Below are 14,988 nucleotides of genomic sequence, written 5' to 3'. Positions count from 1 at the left end.
CCTTTCACTTGGAAGATTTCCCCAAAATGTAAAAATAAGACATTTTCTTTTATTGTTATTGAAATGAGGGGCCTACCACAGTCTTTGCCCTGGGGCCCAGTTAGGTTTAGTTACACCCTAAATAGATATAACAATATACAGTATACATGTGTTATTTTAACCACCCTGGCCCCTATTCCAATCCATCAAAATTACTGTGTAAATATATTGTATGTTTTAAGCTTTATTTTCTACATTTTACCTCAGAAGACTTACCACTAGCAAACAATATAACAGGATATGACAGGAGTTTTTCTAAACCAAACAAATATCATGTTTTAAATGTTTACTGATTATTCAAAAAATATTGGCAATAGGAAAAAACAATGTGAACAGTCATGATACGACATTCATAAAAGTCCAACATTTCTTAAAGAAGCCAAGACCTAAAACCTTCACAAAACTGCTGATTAACTGAAATAACAAAGTACAATTCCCCTGATGTAACATATAGTAAATGCAGTAAACCTTTGATAAATGTGTTATCACAGGGTTTTTAAATAGACTGGAATGGCTTTGAGTTTGAAAATCATATGGAAAGTCAAGTAATAGGCTGGATGGACTCTGCACACTGTAATTTATATGGTCATGTGTATGTTTTGATGAAATAACTTTTTTTTGGTTTGGTTTTGAATGTTAAAAGAATGGCTGATACTGAGAAGAAATGTATTCTAGTTTTTGGCAAAGGGGTTATGACTATTTCTTTAAGTTTTGAGCAGGGCTAAAGTGATAATAGAGTAAGAGCAAACGTATGATAAAAATATGACACAGTAGAAGAATTTCTGTAGTTAAAGAGGAAGTAATAATATAGATATATGCAATGCAGGTACTAAATGGAACCAATTCATGATCAATTTAAATTCATGTTCAACTTACGGAGACTTTTACCACCCTGTATTTAACCTTATAACTTAGTAAACAGTTTAATATCACCTGGCATTTCCTCTAGCAATGGAGACATTTTATTTCTAGATAATAAAATTAATTAAAAAAACTAGGAAAAAATGCTTCAACTGCTGAAGAGAAAAAAAAATAGATGTAATAATGGAACAAAACATGTACTTTAAAAAAAATCCATTATTTTCTGACCTAAATCAGTCAGCTTCACCAACAGGGATGTAGACCTAATTCTAACACTAAACAATGCTCCTTCTCTGATCTAGCAAGTTGGGTGTTCTAAAAGAATGTAAAAGCTAGTATGATGGTATTGGCTATGATTTTGGATTTCCATTTTGTGTCACAGAAAAAGACCATTTGTGCTAACACGTTCTTATACAAATGTGTTCCATTTAATCATGCTTATATCACATTAAATCAATAAAATATTTAAGAATGCAGGCACTTCTTAGGACATACCCGTATTGCCAATAACTTCTTCCCAAGGACGATCTGCTAGGATATTTATTTGAAGGGGTGAAATTAATGGTGTTAATGACCAAAGCCTCACAGTCGAATCACGTGAGCAGGAAGCCATTGTAAACGGTCGATTTGGATGGCATGTTAAGCCTAGAACATAAAAAACCCACCAATTAACTGCTTTCTCTTCATAGTCACTAAATATTTACAATTGATAAATTAGGGTAAATAAAGTTGTATCAAGTGATAGACTGAAGAATTTTAACAAGAAATTTCAATTTGTAAATTTGATCTAAATGGCACATACAATTTAAAATAATAAAAAATAGCTCAGCACTATATAACAGCTAGATTATGAGTTTTGCATTATGAGTCAAATAGCATTGTTATGCCCCATAAGGCTTCATTTTCCCTAACGCTGCTATTACAAGTCTTGTCGGTATAGGCGTACCGCACACCTTTTAGCCAGTCACACAACATCAGTACCGCACTTTTAAAAAAGTCCTTTTTCAATAGAACTCCCATAGCACCGGCATTACGAGTTTGCCTGGGAGGCCAAAAAGTGTGCGGTATACTCTATAACCCCAAGATCCGTACCACCATCTAAAGTCAGTAGTTATGAGTTTTACGTTACAAAGCTGTACCATAAAACTCATAACTAAAGTGTTAAAAAGTACACTAACACCCATAAACTACCTATTAACCCCTAAACCGAGGCCCTCCCGTATTGCAAACACTATAATAAAGTTATTGACCCCTAATCTGCCGCTCCGGACATCGCAACCACTAATAAAATGTATTAACCCCTATTCTGCCACTCCCCGACATTGTCGCCACTATAATAAAGCTATTAACCCCTAAACCACTGCCCTCCCACATCGCAAACACTATTTAAATATAATTAACCCCTAATCTGCAGTCCGCTCACACCGCCGCTATAAAAAACCTATTAACCCCTAAACCAACAACAAAATATACTTAAATAAACTATTAACCCCTAAACCGAAAGCCCCCACAATTAAATATACTAAAATAAACTATTAACCCCTAAACCTAACTCCCCCCTAACTTTGTATTAAAATTACAATTTCCCTATTTCAAATTAAATTAAAAATTAGCTGTCAAATTAAATAAATTAATTTTAAACTAACAATTAAACTAACTACCAATTAAATGAAGCATGTCCGGTTCTGCACCTCTACCTCAGCAATATGGAGGCGATCCTAATCAGTGCAGAGGGTTTTTGAACCAGGTGGGCATTTACTTTGAGATGTTACCTCAGGCATTTCCCTCTGACAGAGCTAAGGTGGGATTTCTCATCTCGTTACTCTCTGACACAGTTCTTGCCTGGGCTAATCCCTTGTGGAAGACTAATAAACCTGTGATTTCAAATTATCCTGAATTTGTGGGCTCCTTTCGAAGGGAATTTGATGTTCCAGCTCGCTCCTCCTCTGCTGCTAAACTACTCATGTCCATTCAGCAAGGTACAAGATCTGTTGCTCAGTATGCCATTGAGTTCCATACGCTTACCGCAGAGGTAGGTTGGAACAATGAAGTCCTTGTTGCCGCCTTCTTTCATGAGCTCTCTGATGTGATTAAAGACGAAGTTGCTGCCAGAGATTTAGCAGAGGATCTTGAGGCATTGGTGTCTTTTTTGATCCTAATTTACATCAGACTCAGAGAGAGGCGCTCTTTCAAGGAGCACTTGCGGAAGCCTCCTTTTCCATTGTCTCCTACGTGTTTGTTCCCACCCATGCCTCCCTCTCCTCCCATGCCTCCTGGTCCAGAGTCACCAGGTACTGCGGAGCCGATGCAGTTGGGATTCACGCGTCTCTCCACGGCAGAGAGGGCCTTTAGGAGGGGGGAGGGGCTCTGCCTCTATTGTGGGTTACAGGGCCACCTTTTGAAGTCTTGTCCTACATGGCCGGGAAACGCTCACACCTAAGGTCCTGTCGGGGGCAGACCTTGGGTGGTTTATCCTCGTCCCCGGAACCGCTAAAGGAGAAACCTTTGGTCACGGTTGTCTTTTCCTGGGAGGACTCCTCCATAGTCACCTAAGCTCTTGTTGACTCCGGTGCTGCGGGCTATTTCATTGACAGTGCTTTTGTATCAAAGCACTCCATTCCTGTTTTGCCTTGGTCCATTCCATTTGCTATTGAGGCCATTGATGGCAGGCCCCTTCAGCCCGTTACTCACGAAACTGCTCCGTAATCCATGGCTGTTGGGGCTCTCCATTTTGAAAACCTCCAGTTCCAGGTGATAAACTCTCTGCATTTTTCGGTTGTTCTGGGTTATCACTGGTTCCAAAAGCACAATCCCAGTCTCGACTGGCGCAGGTTCCAAAATTTTGTTGTGGTCTCTGCAATGTATTTCCACTTGTCTTTGGAAACCAGTTAAAGTCTTGTGCACTTCTTCGGTATCTCAATTGCCAGAGGAGTACCGAGAGTTCCTAGACGTTTTTGACAAGGTGCGTGCCGGTACGTTGCCTCCTCACCGGTCTTATGATTGTGCCATAGACCTGCAACCCGGAGTCATTCCTCCTCGGGGCCGGGTTTACCCTCTGTATTTTGCGGAGAATTGTGCTATGGAGGAGTATGTTGCAGATGCTCTGTCACGGGGATCATCAGCAAATCCTGCTCTCCTGCAGGGGCTGGCTTCTTCTTTGTGAAGAAAAAGGGTGGTTAGTTAAGACCATGCATCGATTATAGGGGTCTTAATCGTCTTACCATTAAGAATGCTTACCCTATTCCGCTCATTACAGAACCTTTTGACCGCCTCAAGGGAGCTACGGTCTTTACTAAACTTGATTTGAGAGGAGCATACAATCTTGTTAGGATCAAGGAGGGCCACAAATGGAAAACAGCATTTAACACCAGGAGCAGGCATTATGAGTATCTTTTAATGCCCTTTGGCCTATGTAATGCTCCTGCTGTTTTCCAGGAATTTATTAATGATGTCCTACGAGATATGTTGCAACAGTGTGTTGTGGTGTACTTAAACAACCTCCTCATACACTCACCCACACTTGAGGCTCATCGTTCTGATGTTACATGGGTTCTTCAGAGACTACGTGAGAATGGCCTGTTTTGTAAACTCGAGACATGTGAGTTCCATCAGACTCAAGTAACCTTCCTAGGTTATCTTCATTGCAGGGTTCTCCATGGATCCTGACAAGTTATCTGCAGTTCTGCAGTGGCCTCACCCAGTTGGTCTTCGGTCTATTCAACGTTTTTTGGGGTTTGCCAATTACTATAGAAAGTTTATTAAAAACTTTTCTTCCTTGGTCAAACCTATCAAAGACATGACCCTTAAAGAGAATGATCCACTCCATTGGTCACCTACTGCCATTAAGGCCTTTGATAGTCTTAAGACTGCCTTTGCTGCCGCTCGAGTTCTGGCTCATCCTAACCCTGTCCTGCCTTTCGTTCTTGAGATCGATGCATCTGAGACTGAAGTAGTTGCCCTCCTGTCTCAACGTCCTACGTCCTTGCATCTGTGTGGTTTCTTCTCTAAGAAATTTTCTCCAGCAGAGTGCAATTATGAAATTGTCGAAAGAGAATTACTGGCCATAATTTTGGCACTCAAGGAATGGAGGCATCAACTCGAGGGTACTAGGGTGCCAGTGCTCATTCTTACTGACCACAAGAATTTAACTTATCTATCTGAAGCAAAATGTTTCTCACGCCGACAGGCCAGATGGGCGCTATTTTTGTCTCAGTTTAATTATGTGGTCTCCTACCTGCCTGGTAGTAAGAATGTTAGGGCTGATACCCTCTCTCGACAATTTTCGCCTCTGTCCAAGGAGGAGTCTGTACCTACTCCAGTTATACCTCCTGACCATATTTTGGCTACCATACGTACTAATTTGACTTCTCCCTTGGGGGAGGAGATCCTGGCTGCACAAACCAATGCACCTCCTGAGAAACTACTCTCTAATTTACTTCTATTATCATTGTTTTTGTTCTTTTTGTATCTTTTGTTAAACCCCAGGGATGTATGTTTAGGAGTCGGCCAATTTCTAGAGCTCTACATGACAGCAGTTTTGCAAGAGCACTAGATAGCAGCACTATTCCCTGCCATGTAGTTCTCCAGATGCATACCTAAGTATTTCTTCAACACTGAATATCATGGGAACGAAGCAAATCTAATCATAGAAGTAAATTGAAAACTCTTTTTAACTGTTCTGTCTGAATCACAAAAGAAAATGGTTGAGTTTCATATCCCTTTAAGCTTTAATTGATAATATATCTTAAAAGTTAGACAATGTTTCTTTAAAGTTCAATTAAATAAAAAATAAAATAAAATAAAAATTCACCCAATTTGAAAACACAACCTCAAAAACCACCCTTAATGTAGAATATCAGACTGTCTGCATAATTAAAGTAATATGGGTTACATGTATAAAACTTAAACTGAGAAAATAAACTAATAAAAACTCTTGAGGGCTAATGAGATGTCACACAAAGAAAGTCATCAAAAGATTAATGATGTATGATGCAGAAAATGAAATATGGAGAAAATGGATGATTTAACGTGGACATACCATATACATCTGCTCCATGATCATAAACCGTATCCAAACATGTGCCGTCCCTTGTGTCCCAGACTCGTATTGTGTAATCCCAGCTGCCTGATATTAATAGGTAGGGTATTTCAGTATTCCACATTAGTCCCCGAACTGGAGCACTATGGCCACTGAGAACATTTATACAAGCGTCCTGTGTATAATCCCAGATTCTTACAGTGCTAAAAACAAGATACATAAAGGATGACATCTTTTTAATAATGCACAGGACAGATGGGAAAAATGATAGTTATCGGCTATGAAATGTTATATTTCTATCAACAGTGAGCAGCCACAAGTAACGGAACTAATGCATTGTTTTTAATTCAATTTCAGTATGGAACAAGTTTCTGTTTTAAAATTTTCTATATTCTAATCTTCCTTCCATTATTTATTTTATCTATGTGGCAAACATGCTGTTATTTTTCAAATCAATACTCCAATCCTGCAATCCTACAAAAATAAATGAATTCCATAGGACCTCTTGTTGATAAGTATTTCAAACACATTTCTACTTTTCTTCTATTATCAAACTTGCTTCATTCTCATATTATTTTGTTCTGTTATTACTAGTTGTTTAATATTTATCATGTGAGCAGCAGTATTGTGTGCGCTACAATGTTCATGTCGAATAGCGCAGATGTGTATCAACAACATGTTATACTCGGTGAGGGTGTCAATCACAATCCTTTAGAAAAATGTATCAAATAATTTATCTACCAAAATCCACATAGACTTTAATGGTGATTTTCTGTAGAAAATAATTAGATAAACTCTTCTAAAGGATTGTGATGGCCCTGAAACATTACTGAAGCATAAACTAGTAGACAATTGCTAACATCTAGGTGAAACAGGCTATAAAGTACTTGCAGCACATATTTTTATTCTGATTTCAGCAAAAGTAAGAAGCACAAAACCCTGAGTGCTAGATTGCAAGTGGCGCGCTATTTAGCACTTTTATATTATAAATACATATTTCTATATATATATACACCTATAACTATACATCTATTCCTATGGGTAAATATTTTACATTAACATTATTAGATATATATATATATATCTTTATTTAATGAGAGGATCAACAAAGAAACCTACCAGAGTGATACTACAGATTGAAAGTATCATACTCCAAGAAAGTATAAGATCATCCACATCACCATTTGAAATCGTCTCACCAGAGGTCTCTCCCTAACAGATGCTGCAACTTAACTCATTAAATTGGGGTTCTTTCTAATAAGTGGAACACCTACTGGAATTCTCTGATAGAGATTATTTACATTGATTTCTGTATTTTGACTATATGAATCATCTGTAATTAGTAATTTAATGTATACACTTTAGTCTCTTTAGCGCTACTATACCCATTTGTTGTTTAGATTCCTTAGAAGTTAATATAAGGGACTGTCTCCTTACACCTTTATGTTTTTGTGGTAGCTGCTCTAGGGATTCTGTCTTTTCTTATGTCTTTTTTCCCATAATGCTGCTTGCCACAGACCTATGTTTAACTTTGTTCTGTGACATTCTATCAATTTTACACACACACACACACACACACACGCGTTTCAAAGCTTCATGTATTGCTTCTTCCTCAGAGGGTCACCTTCTGAGGAAGAAGCAATACATGAAGCTTTGAAACGCGTAAGGGAACTTTAATACTCCATTTGTAAGAGTTTGTTTGATTACTCTGGTGCTATATGCACTTTATATACTGGTTTTACGATCATTCTTTTGGCCTGTGTTTAAAACGGACACTATTGGAACTGTGCATGAAAGAAATTTCTCTGTTGAGATTTAAGAAAACAGCGTTTGCAGTTCATATCCACGAAGTTGAGAACTACAGGCTAATATTGAGTGTTTTTTACATACCTCATATGTTTGAGGATTCATTATGTAAGTGGCCATTTGTCTATTTTTATTATATTTTTTACCTTAATAAAACGATTTTACGCTATGTATTTCTCTTCTGCCTCTCATTCTGCATAACTCTGCGGGGATCTTGGAGAATATCTATCATCAGCACACATCAGAACACTGAATCCATACTCTGAGACGAGAAGGCAAGACACAGAGGGCCAGGCATTTATCAACACTACTGAGTTCCGGAAGTTTCTCAATTACAAGAGGCGGCAACTTACCTCATATGATTGAGGTTTGTTCTAGTAAGTGCAATACCTACTGGATATAAAGTGTGATAAGCGTTTTCTCACTTTTAGTACTTTTACATCCACATAACCTGTGGTTGGACTGCCTTTACTACTATAACTTTTTTCTTATATATCTGCATTTTTATTTATGTATGGAACATATGTAATTACATATAACTGAGTGTATATATACATACTCACAATTAATAACAATTTTTTGGATTACAGTTCATTTACAAATATTAGTTGAATATATGTATATATTTTTTCTTTTATGTGATCTTCAACAAACAATCACATTTACTATCATCATTTTTTGACACACTTTTTTGTATACTAACATATACAGGGAATGTGGGATTAGATCTCTGTGGAGGCGCTTTTCTCAAACTCCAATCCATATCACTTTCTCACTGGAGGGATAACCCTACCCTTCATTTGGATAGGATATCCTCCCTTTCTCTGAGATTTTTAGCAGCCACCACAGAATCCCCTACCTACCCTGTAACTGATTTCATTATCAGCGCTAACTAGGTTTTTGTAGGGTCTATCCCATACAAGCCACTCCCTCTCCCATATATATATATATATATATATATATATATATATATAATAAAGGAAAAAGGAGAAGATAGAAAACAATGAGGAAACAGTATGCCCTATGCCAGCACTATCTATAAAAGTATCTATGGGTGAATAAAGCAATCAACACTTATTGTAGGTGTCCCCAGTTTGATGGAAACAAGTTCCTCTCCCACAAACGTACAGATGCTTCTAGGTCAAGATATAAATATATTAGATATTTATTAAATAATTCATATGTGTAATTAGTGCAATAAGGAATAAAGTTCATATGCTAAAAAAACAACAATTATTATATATAGTACCTATCCACCAATGTCCCAAGGAGGGACAGAATACAAAATATTGTAAATAATAAAGTATGTGATATTAACAAGTGATTTACTTGAAAAATAAGTAATGTACTGGTCTATTAAAGATGATAAAAGCGTAAACACTAGAGATGAGCTCGAAATAAGCAGATTACAATAGTGAGAATGCAGGGACAATAGACTCAAGAATAAACTTATATAGTATACAATAAAATAAAAAACATATTTATTGAACAGATAAGATATTTATATAAAAAACATGTGTTATAAAAACATACTCTGGACGTCCAAGAGTTAAACCACAAAACCACAATGGCTAGTGGGCTTATACATAATATGAGGCAATTGCCTAATAGTATTATACACAGTACCTTTAACCGCTCTCTCTACGTCTAGAGAGAAAGGTTGTGTGGAAAGAAAATGTTAACGCTTGAACACAAATGGATTCGCTCTCATATATATAGGCAAGAATTAAGCCCTGATGGCTGGCGCTTCATCCGCTCCTGCGGTTCTTGTGGAGTCGTATAATCTTGTCTGCCGTGCTGGTGGTTCCTAGCTGAAATTCCGTCTCACAGTGTAGGGGTCTGTTGTTCCTCCGTGCTAGGGGGTAATCAGTGTGGTCGATGCACCAATGCACTTCAGGTTGTTGTGTATGACTCTGACGTCACGTGTATGGGCTAACTCCGCTGACAGATAGCTGATGTCCGTTTTGATACACTATGTGTATTTAGTTGAAGGTAAAGGTGATCTCCTGGTGTCAGCTAAGGTGCACTTTAGATCTTCTTCTTTAGTACACTTGTGTACTCGTTTGAAGATGGCAGAATGGTAGCTTCAGATAATACCTCAGTAATAGTGGCTGGTGGTTACTCAGTACAATATGCTCCACACTGATGAGTAGTTCAACAGTGGCTCAGTTCGTTGTTAATGGCAGAATGGTAGCTTCAGATAATGCCATAGTCAATAGTAGATGGTGGTTACACAGTTCAATATGCACCACACTGATGAGTAGTTTAGTAGTAACTCAGTTCAACGCGTTTCAACCCACACCCGGGGCTTTTTTAAAAATGAGTTACAATCAAATCTTAATTATTTAAGGGCAGTGTCTAGAATCTTATTGGTTGATTTGACAATGGGCGTGATACTTATCAATTACAATGTATTTGCTCTCTTAAGGTGGTGCATACCATATTCACTAGTGCCTGTTAAATGGTAAAATAAAATTGGAGTAATCCACATTCTTTTGTTAACTTGTGGATGTGACTCCATTATGCGTGTGATATACAATATATAAATATATATAACATATAAAATCAAGTAGGGCTCGGGACAGATCTGATGCTTATAGTATGAAATAAAGTATAAAAAGTGCAAAACAGCCTAATATCTCCAAATTAGACATGATAAAAGTACATTTATTTGTATCTGGGAACATGCCAGTATACGTTATCCCGTACATCTATATGGATACTTCAAAGTGTCATTTTTTAATGTATCAAGACGATGTATCGATACAGTGTTACAAAATATGTATAGACTGCAATAGTTTCCATGCATGGTGAAAATCATGAAAAGAGTATTTTAATGCATATAATAACAAAGGCATACTAAGTAAGAATATGAGTCCAGCCATAAGACACAGATATCTTAATCTTCGCTATGTGGTAGTTTCCTTAGAGTATAATAGCTACAGGGTACATACATAAAATGGACATCTTAGAGAATGGAGTATAGTGTGTGATTACAAAGCAGAGGGGGAAAAAACTTAGTCATACATGAAGGGGGTAACGTCTAATTCTGAGTTCAGATGTAACGGATGGAGGGTTTTCATTCTGTATATTAGTTACGCCTCTTTCTTAAGTAATTTGTTCTCAAAATTGACCCCCCTCCAGTGTGGTTTAACTTTGACCACTCCCCAGAAAGTTAGATCTTTTAGTCTGTTGTTATGCACATCTTTTGAAGTGCCGATATAGGTGGGTATCTTTATTACCTTTTTCTATGAGCCATAGGTGCTCTCTTATTCTTTCTCTAAGGGTCCTTTTCATTTCTCCCAGATACTGTTTTTTACAGCTGCACTGAATAAGGTAGATGACCCCCTTGTCAGTACATCTAATAGTATCCCTAATTATAAATTTCTCATTAATATTACTAGATAAAAACTCTTTGATTTTAGAGCTATAGTGATATGATCTGCCACAATAGCAGGAGAAGAAGCCATTCACTTAATTTCCTAATAGGTCTTTTTGAACAGTGTGTCGATTTTTACTTTTGAACTCGCTAGGGGCTAAAATAGTTTCCAAATTGCTGGACCGCCTATAAATAAACTTAGATCTCATAGATAATTTGTCACCTATAATGGGGTCTTTTCTGACAAGATGCCAATGCTTATTTATTATCTTCTCTATTTTCTTGTATTCCCCATTGTAATTTGTGATGAACTGTACTATGAGATTGCCATCTTCCGAATCTAATATGTTATTTCTAGATGTTTTTTTTTTATATTGCAGTAGGCTTTCTCTCTCTACTTGTCTCATGTGTTCAATGTCTCTGGAGATGGCCACTTCATTATAACCCCTATCCGAGAATATTAAACTCAGAATTCTACCTTGTTCTTCATCAGTTTTGAACAGTTTTTCCTCACTCTAAGGAATTGTGCTTTCGGTATATTTTCCTTCCATTTCACAATATGACAACTACTCGCATGAATAAAATTGTTCAAATCTACTTTTTTAAAAAAAAAAAGTTTTGGTGTTAAAACTGTTCAACTCAATTTCTATATCTAGGTCCAAAAATGATATTCTTTCTTTGCTAATTTCATAGGTAAATTTTAATCCCTTGCTATTTTGGTTCATTTCGCCAAAGAAAGCTAACAGATTTTCTTCACTGCCTTTGCAGATGATAAGTATGTCATCTATGTACCTTCTATAGGTCACCAGGAATTGCACCAAACTACACGTACCTAGGAAATCTGATTCCCAGTTCCCCATAAATAGGTTTGTGTAGCTTGGTATAAACCTGGTGCCCATAGCAGTCCCTTTGGCCTGAACATATATCTTGCTATTAAATGAGAAGGTGTTATTTTCTAAAATGAACTGGATGCTGTCTTCAATAAAATCCTTTTGTTCTTTACTGATATCTTTGTCTGGTTTCAATTTTTTGGAAATTGCTTAATCTCCTAAGGAATGCTCAATGCTGGTATATAAAGAGGTTACATCACAGGTAGCAAGGATAATGTCACCTTCTATTTTGATGTTATTAAGAATCTGAAGGACCTGTGTGGAATCTTTAAGAAATGCCGGAAGTTTCTTCACATATTTCTGTAGATATTTATCTATGTATTGTGATCATTTGGATGTTACAGAGTTGATTACCGATATAATAGGTCGGCCTGGGTGGTTATTTAAGTCTTTGCGTATTTTGGGGAGAAAATAGAATATGGGAATTCTAGGAAATTTTGAAGTAAGGAAATCAAATTCTTTAGCATTAAGAATGCCTATCTCATGTGCTTTCTCTAGATGATTGGATCCATTCATGTTCAAGAGTGAACATTTTCTTTCCACACAACCCCTCTCTCTAGACGTAGAGAGAGTGGTTAAAGGTACTATTATAACACTATTAGGCATTTGCCTCATATTACGTATAAGCCCACTAGCCATTGTGGTTTTGAGGTTTAACTCTTGGACGTCCAGAGTATGTTTTTATAACACGTTTTTTATATACATTTTTATCTGTTCAATAAATATATGTTTTTTATTCTATTGTATTACTATATAAGTGTATTCTTAAGTCTATTGTCCCTGCATTCTCACTATTGTAATCTGCTTTTTTCGTGCTCATCTCTAGTGTTTACACTTTTATCATCTATAATAGACCAGTTTATTACTTATTTTTCAAGTAGATCACTTGTTAATATCACATACTTGGAAGTGGATGATTTTATTATTTACAATTTTTAGTATTCTGTCCCTCCTTATTTTTGGGTACATTTGTCCTATATCCATTCACCTTTTCCCTAGCTTTATAGTGCCAGTACTTCACCCTTCTTTCTGCTATACCATCTTCTTGAGGTTCTTTGTTTGGGGGACCCTCCTGTACTAGGCTCCAGGGAAGCAATAGCGCCCACTCTTATCCTTTTTGTATACTAGCCGGGGACTTGAAAACAAACGCTAAACGTGTTTCGCCGCTGGGAAGACTCTATGCGGCTTCTTCATGGCGTAACTTTCCTTCTGAGTAGTTCTCCCTTCTGGCAATTTAAGAAGTGCTCATAAGTTCTGGACAGTATGCTTTAACCTGAGCACTGCTTAAATTCCTGGAAGGTACTATATATAATAATTATTGTTTTTTAGCATATGCACTTTATTCCTTATTTCACTAATTACACATATGAATTATTTAATAAATATCTAATATATTTATATCTTGACCAAGAACCATCTGTACGTTTATGGGAGAAGGACTTGTTTCTATCAAATCGGGGACACCTACACCCAGCGTTAATTGCTTTATTCACCCTTAGGTACTTTTATAGATACTGCTGGCATAGGGAATACTGTTTCCTTATTGTTTTCTATCTTCTCCTTTTTTCTTTATTATATATATATATATATATATATATATATATATGTATATGTATATATAGTATATATCTATACTATAAATGCGTTTGTAATGTCCATCGCCGTCGGCAGTTGTGCACACATCCACAATGGAATGTTGGCAGCGTGAGGTAGCCAACAGAATGTTGGCTGTGTGCGCAGCCAAAAGAATTCACCTGGATGCAGTGAAGCATAAGCTGCATCCCGGTGGATTCCAAAAATGGCAGGGTGATGCCACCCTGCCATTTTCGGAATCCACTGGGATGCAGCGAAGGCAAACGGAGCATAAAAAAAAAAACACTGTCCGCACGAAGTATAACAAAAAAAACTAACCTCCCACACGAAGTATTAACACATACACTGCAAACCCACACATCGCGTAATAGTAAAGTAATTAACCCCTTAATTCCTTAACCATCAATCACCCTCCCACATCGCAATAAACCTAATTACCCTATTAACCCCTTAACCATAAAACCCCCACATCGCAATTAACCTAATTACCCTATTAACCACTAAACCGCAAAATCATCACATCACAATAAACATAATTAACCTATTAACCCCTAAACTGCAAAACCCTTACATCGCAATAAACCTATTTATCCTATTAACCCCTAAACCGCAAAACCCCCACATCGCAATAAACCAAATTACCCTATTAGCCCCTAAGCCGCAAAATCCCCACATCACAATAAACATAATTAACCTATTAACCCCTAAACCGCAAACCCCCCACATCTCAATAAACCTATTTATCCTATTAACGCCTAAACCGCAAAACTCCCACATCGCAATAAACCTAATTAACCTATTAACCCCTTAAACCACCAACATCCACAGTGCAAATAACTAATTATATTATTAAGCCCCCTAACCTAACACCCCCTAACCTAACACCCCCTAAATTATCACACATTACCTAAACTAAAAAATACTAAAGTTACAAAAAACATAATTTATGTAAGAACTTACCTGATAAATTCATTTCTTTCATATTGGCAAGAGTCCATGAGCTAGTGACATATGGGAAAAACAATCCTACCAGGAGGGGCAAAGTTTCCCAAACCTCAAAATGCCTATAAATACACCCCTCACCAAACCCAAAATTCAGTTTAACGAATAGCCAAGAAGTGGGGTGATAAAGAAAGGAGTAATAAAGCATCAACAAAGGAATTTGGAAATAAATGTGCTTTATACAAAAAAATCATAACCACCATAAAAAAGGGGTGGGCCTCATGGACTCTTGCCAATATGAAAGAAATTAATTTATCAGGTAAGTTCTTACATAAATTATGTTTTCTTTCATTTAATTGGCAAGAGTCCATGAGCTAGTGACGTATGGGATAGCAATACCCAAGATGTGGAACTCCACGCAAGAGTCACTAGAGAGGGAG

At 37.0% G+C, this 14,988-nt stretch overlaps 1 protein-coding gene across 2 annotated transcripts in view; it reads right to left on the bottom strand.

The window, feature by feature from the left end:
* The window catches only part of WDR17 (WD repeat domain 17), a 343,395-nt gene that overhangs the window by 113,755 nt on the left and 214,652 nt on the right, over positions 1-14,988 (bottom strand). For both annotated transcript variants that reach the window (XM_053703848.1, XM_053703847.1), the window contains exons 14-15: positions 5,939-6,141; positions 1,396-1,545 (exon numbers count right to left, since the gene is read on the bottom strand). In XM_053703848.1, coding sequence (XP_053559823.1) covers positions 1,396-1,545; positions 5,939-6,141 — 353 coding nt within the window. The remainder of the gene's footprint in view (positions 1-1,395; positions 1,546-5,938; positions 6,142-14,988) is intronic.

The sequence above is a fragment of the Bombina bombina genome, chromosome 2, assembly GCF_027579735.1.
Source record: "Bombina bombina isolate aBomBom1 chromosome 2, aBomBom1.pri, whole genome shotgun sequence".
Taxonomy (NCBI): domain Eukaryota; kingdom Metazoa; phylum Chordata; class Amphibia; order Anura; family Bombinatoridae; genus Bombina; species Bombina bombina.
The sequence above is the reverse complement of the archived record's forward strand: the minus strand, read 5'-3'. Positions and strand labels throughout refer to the sequence as shown.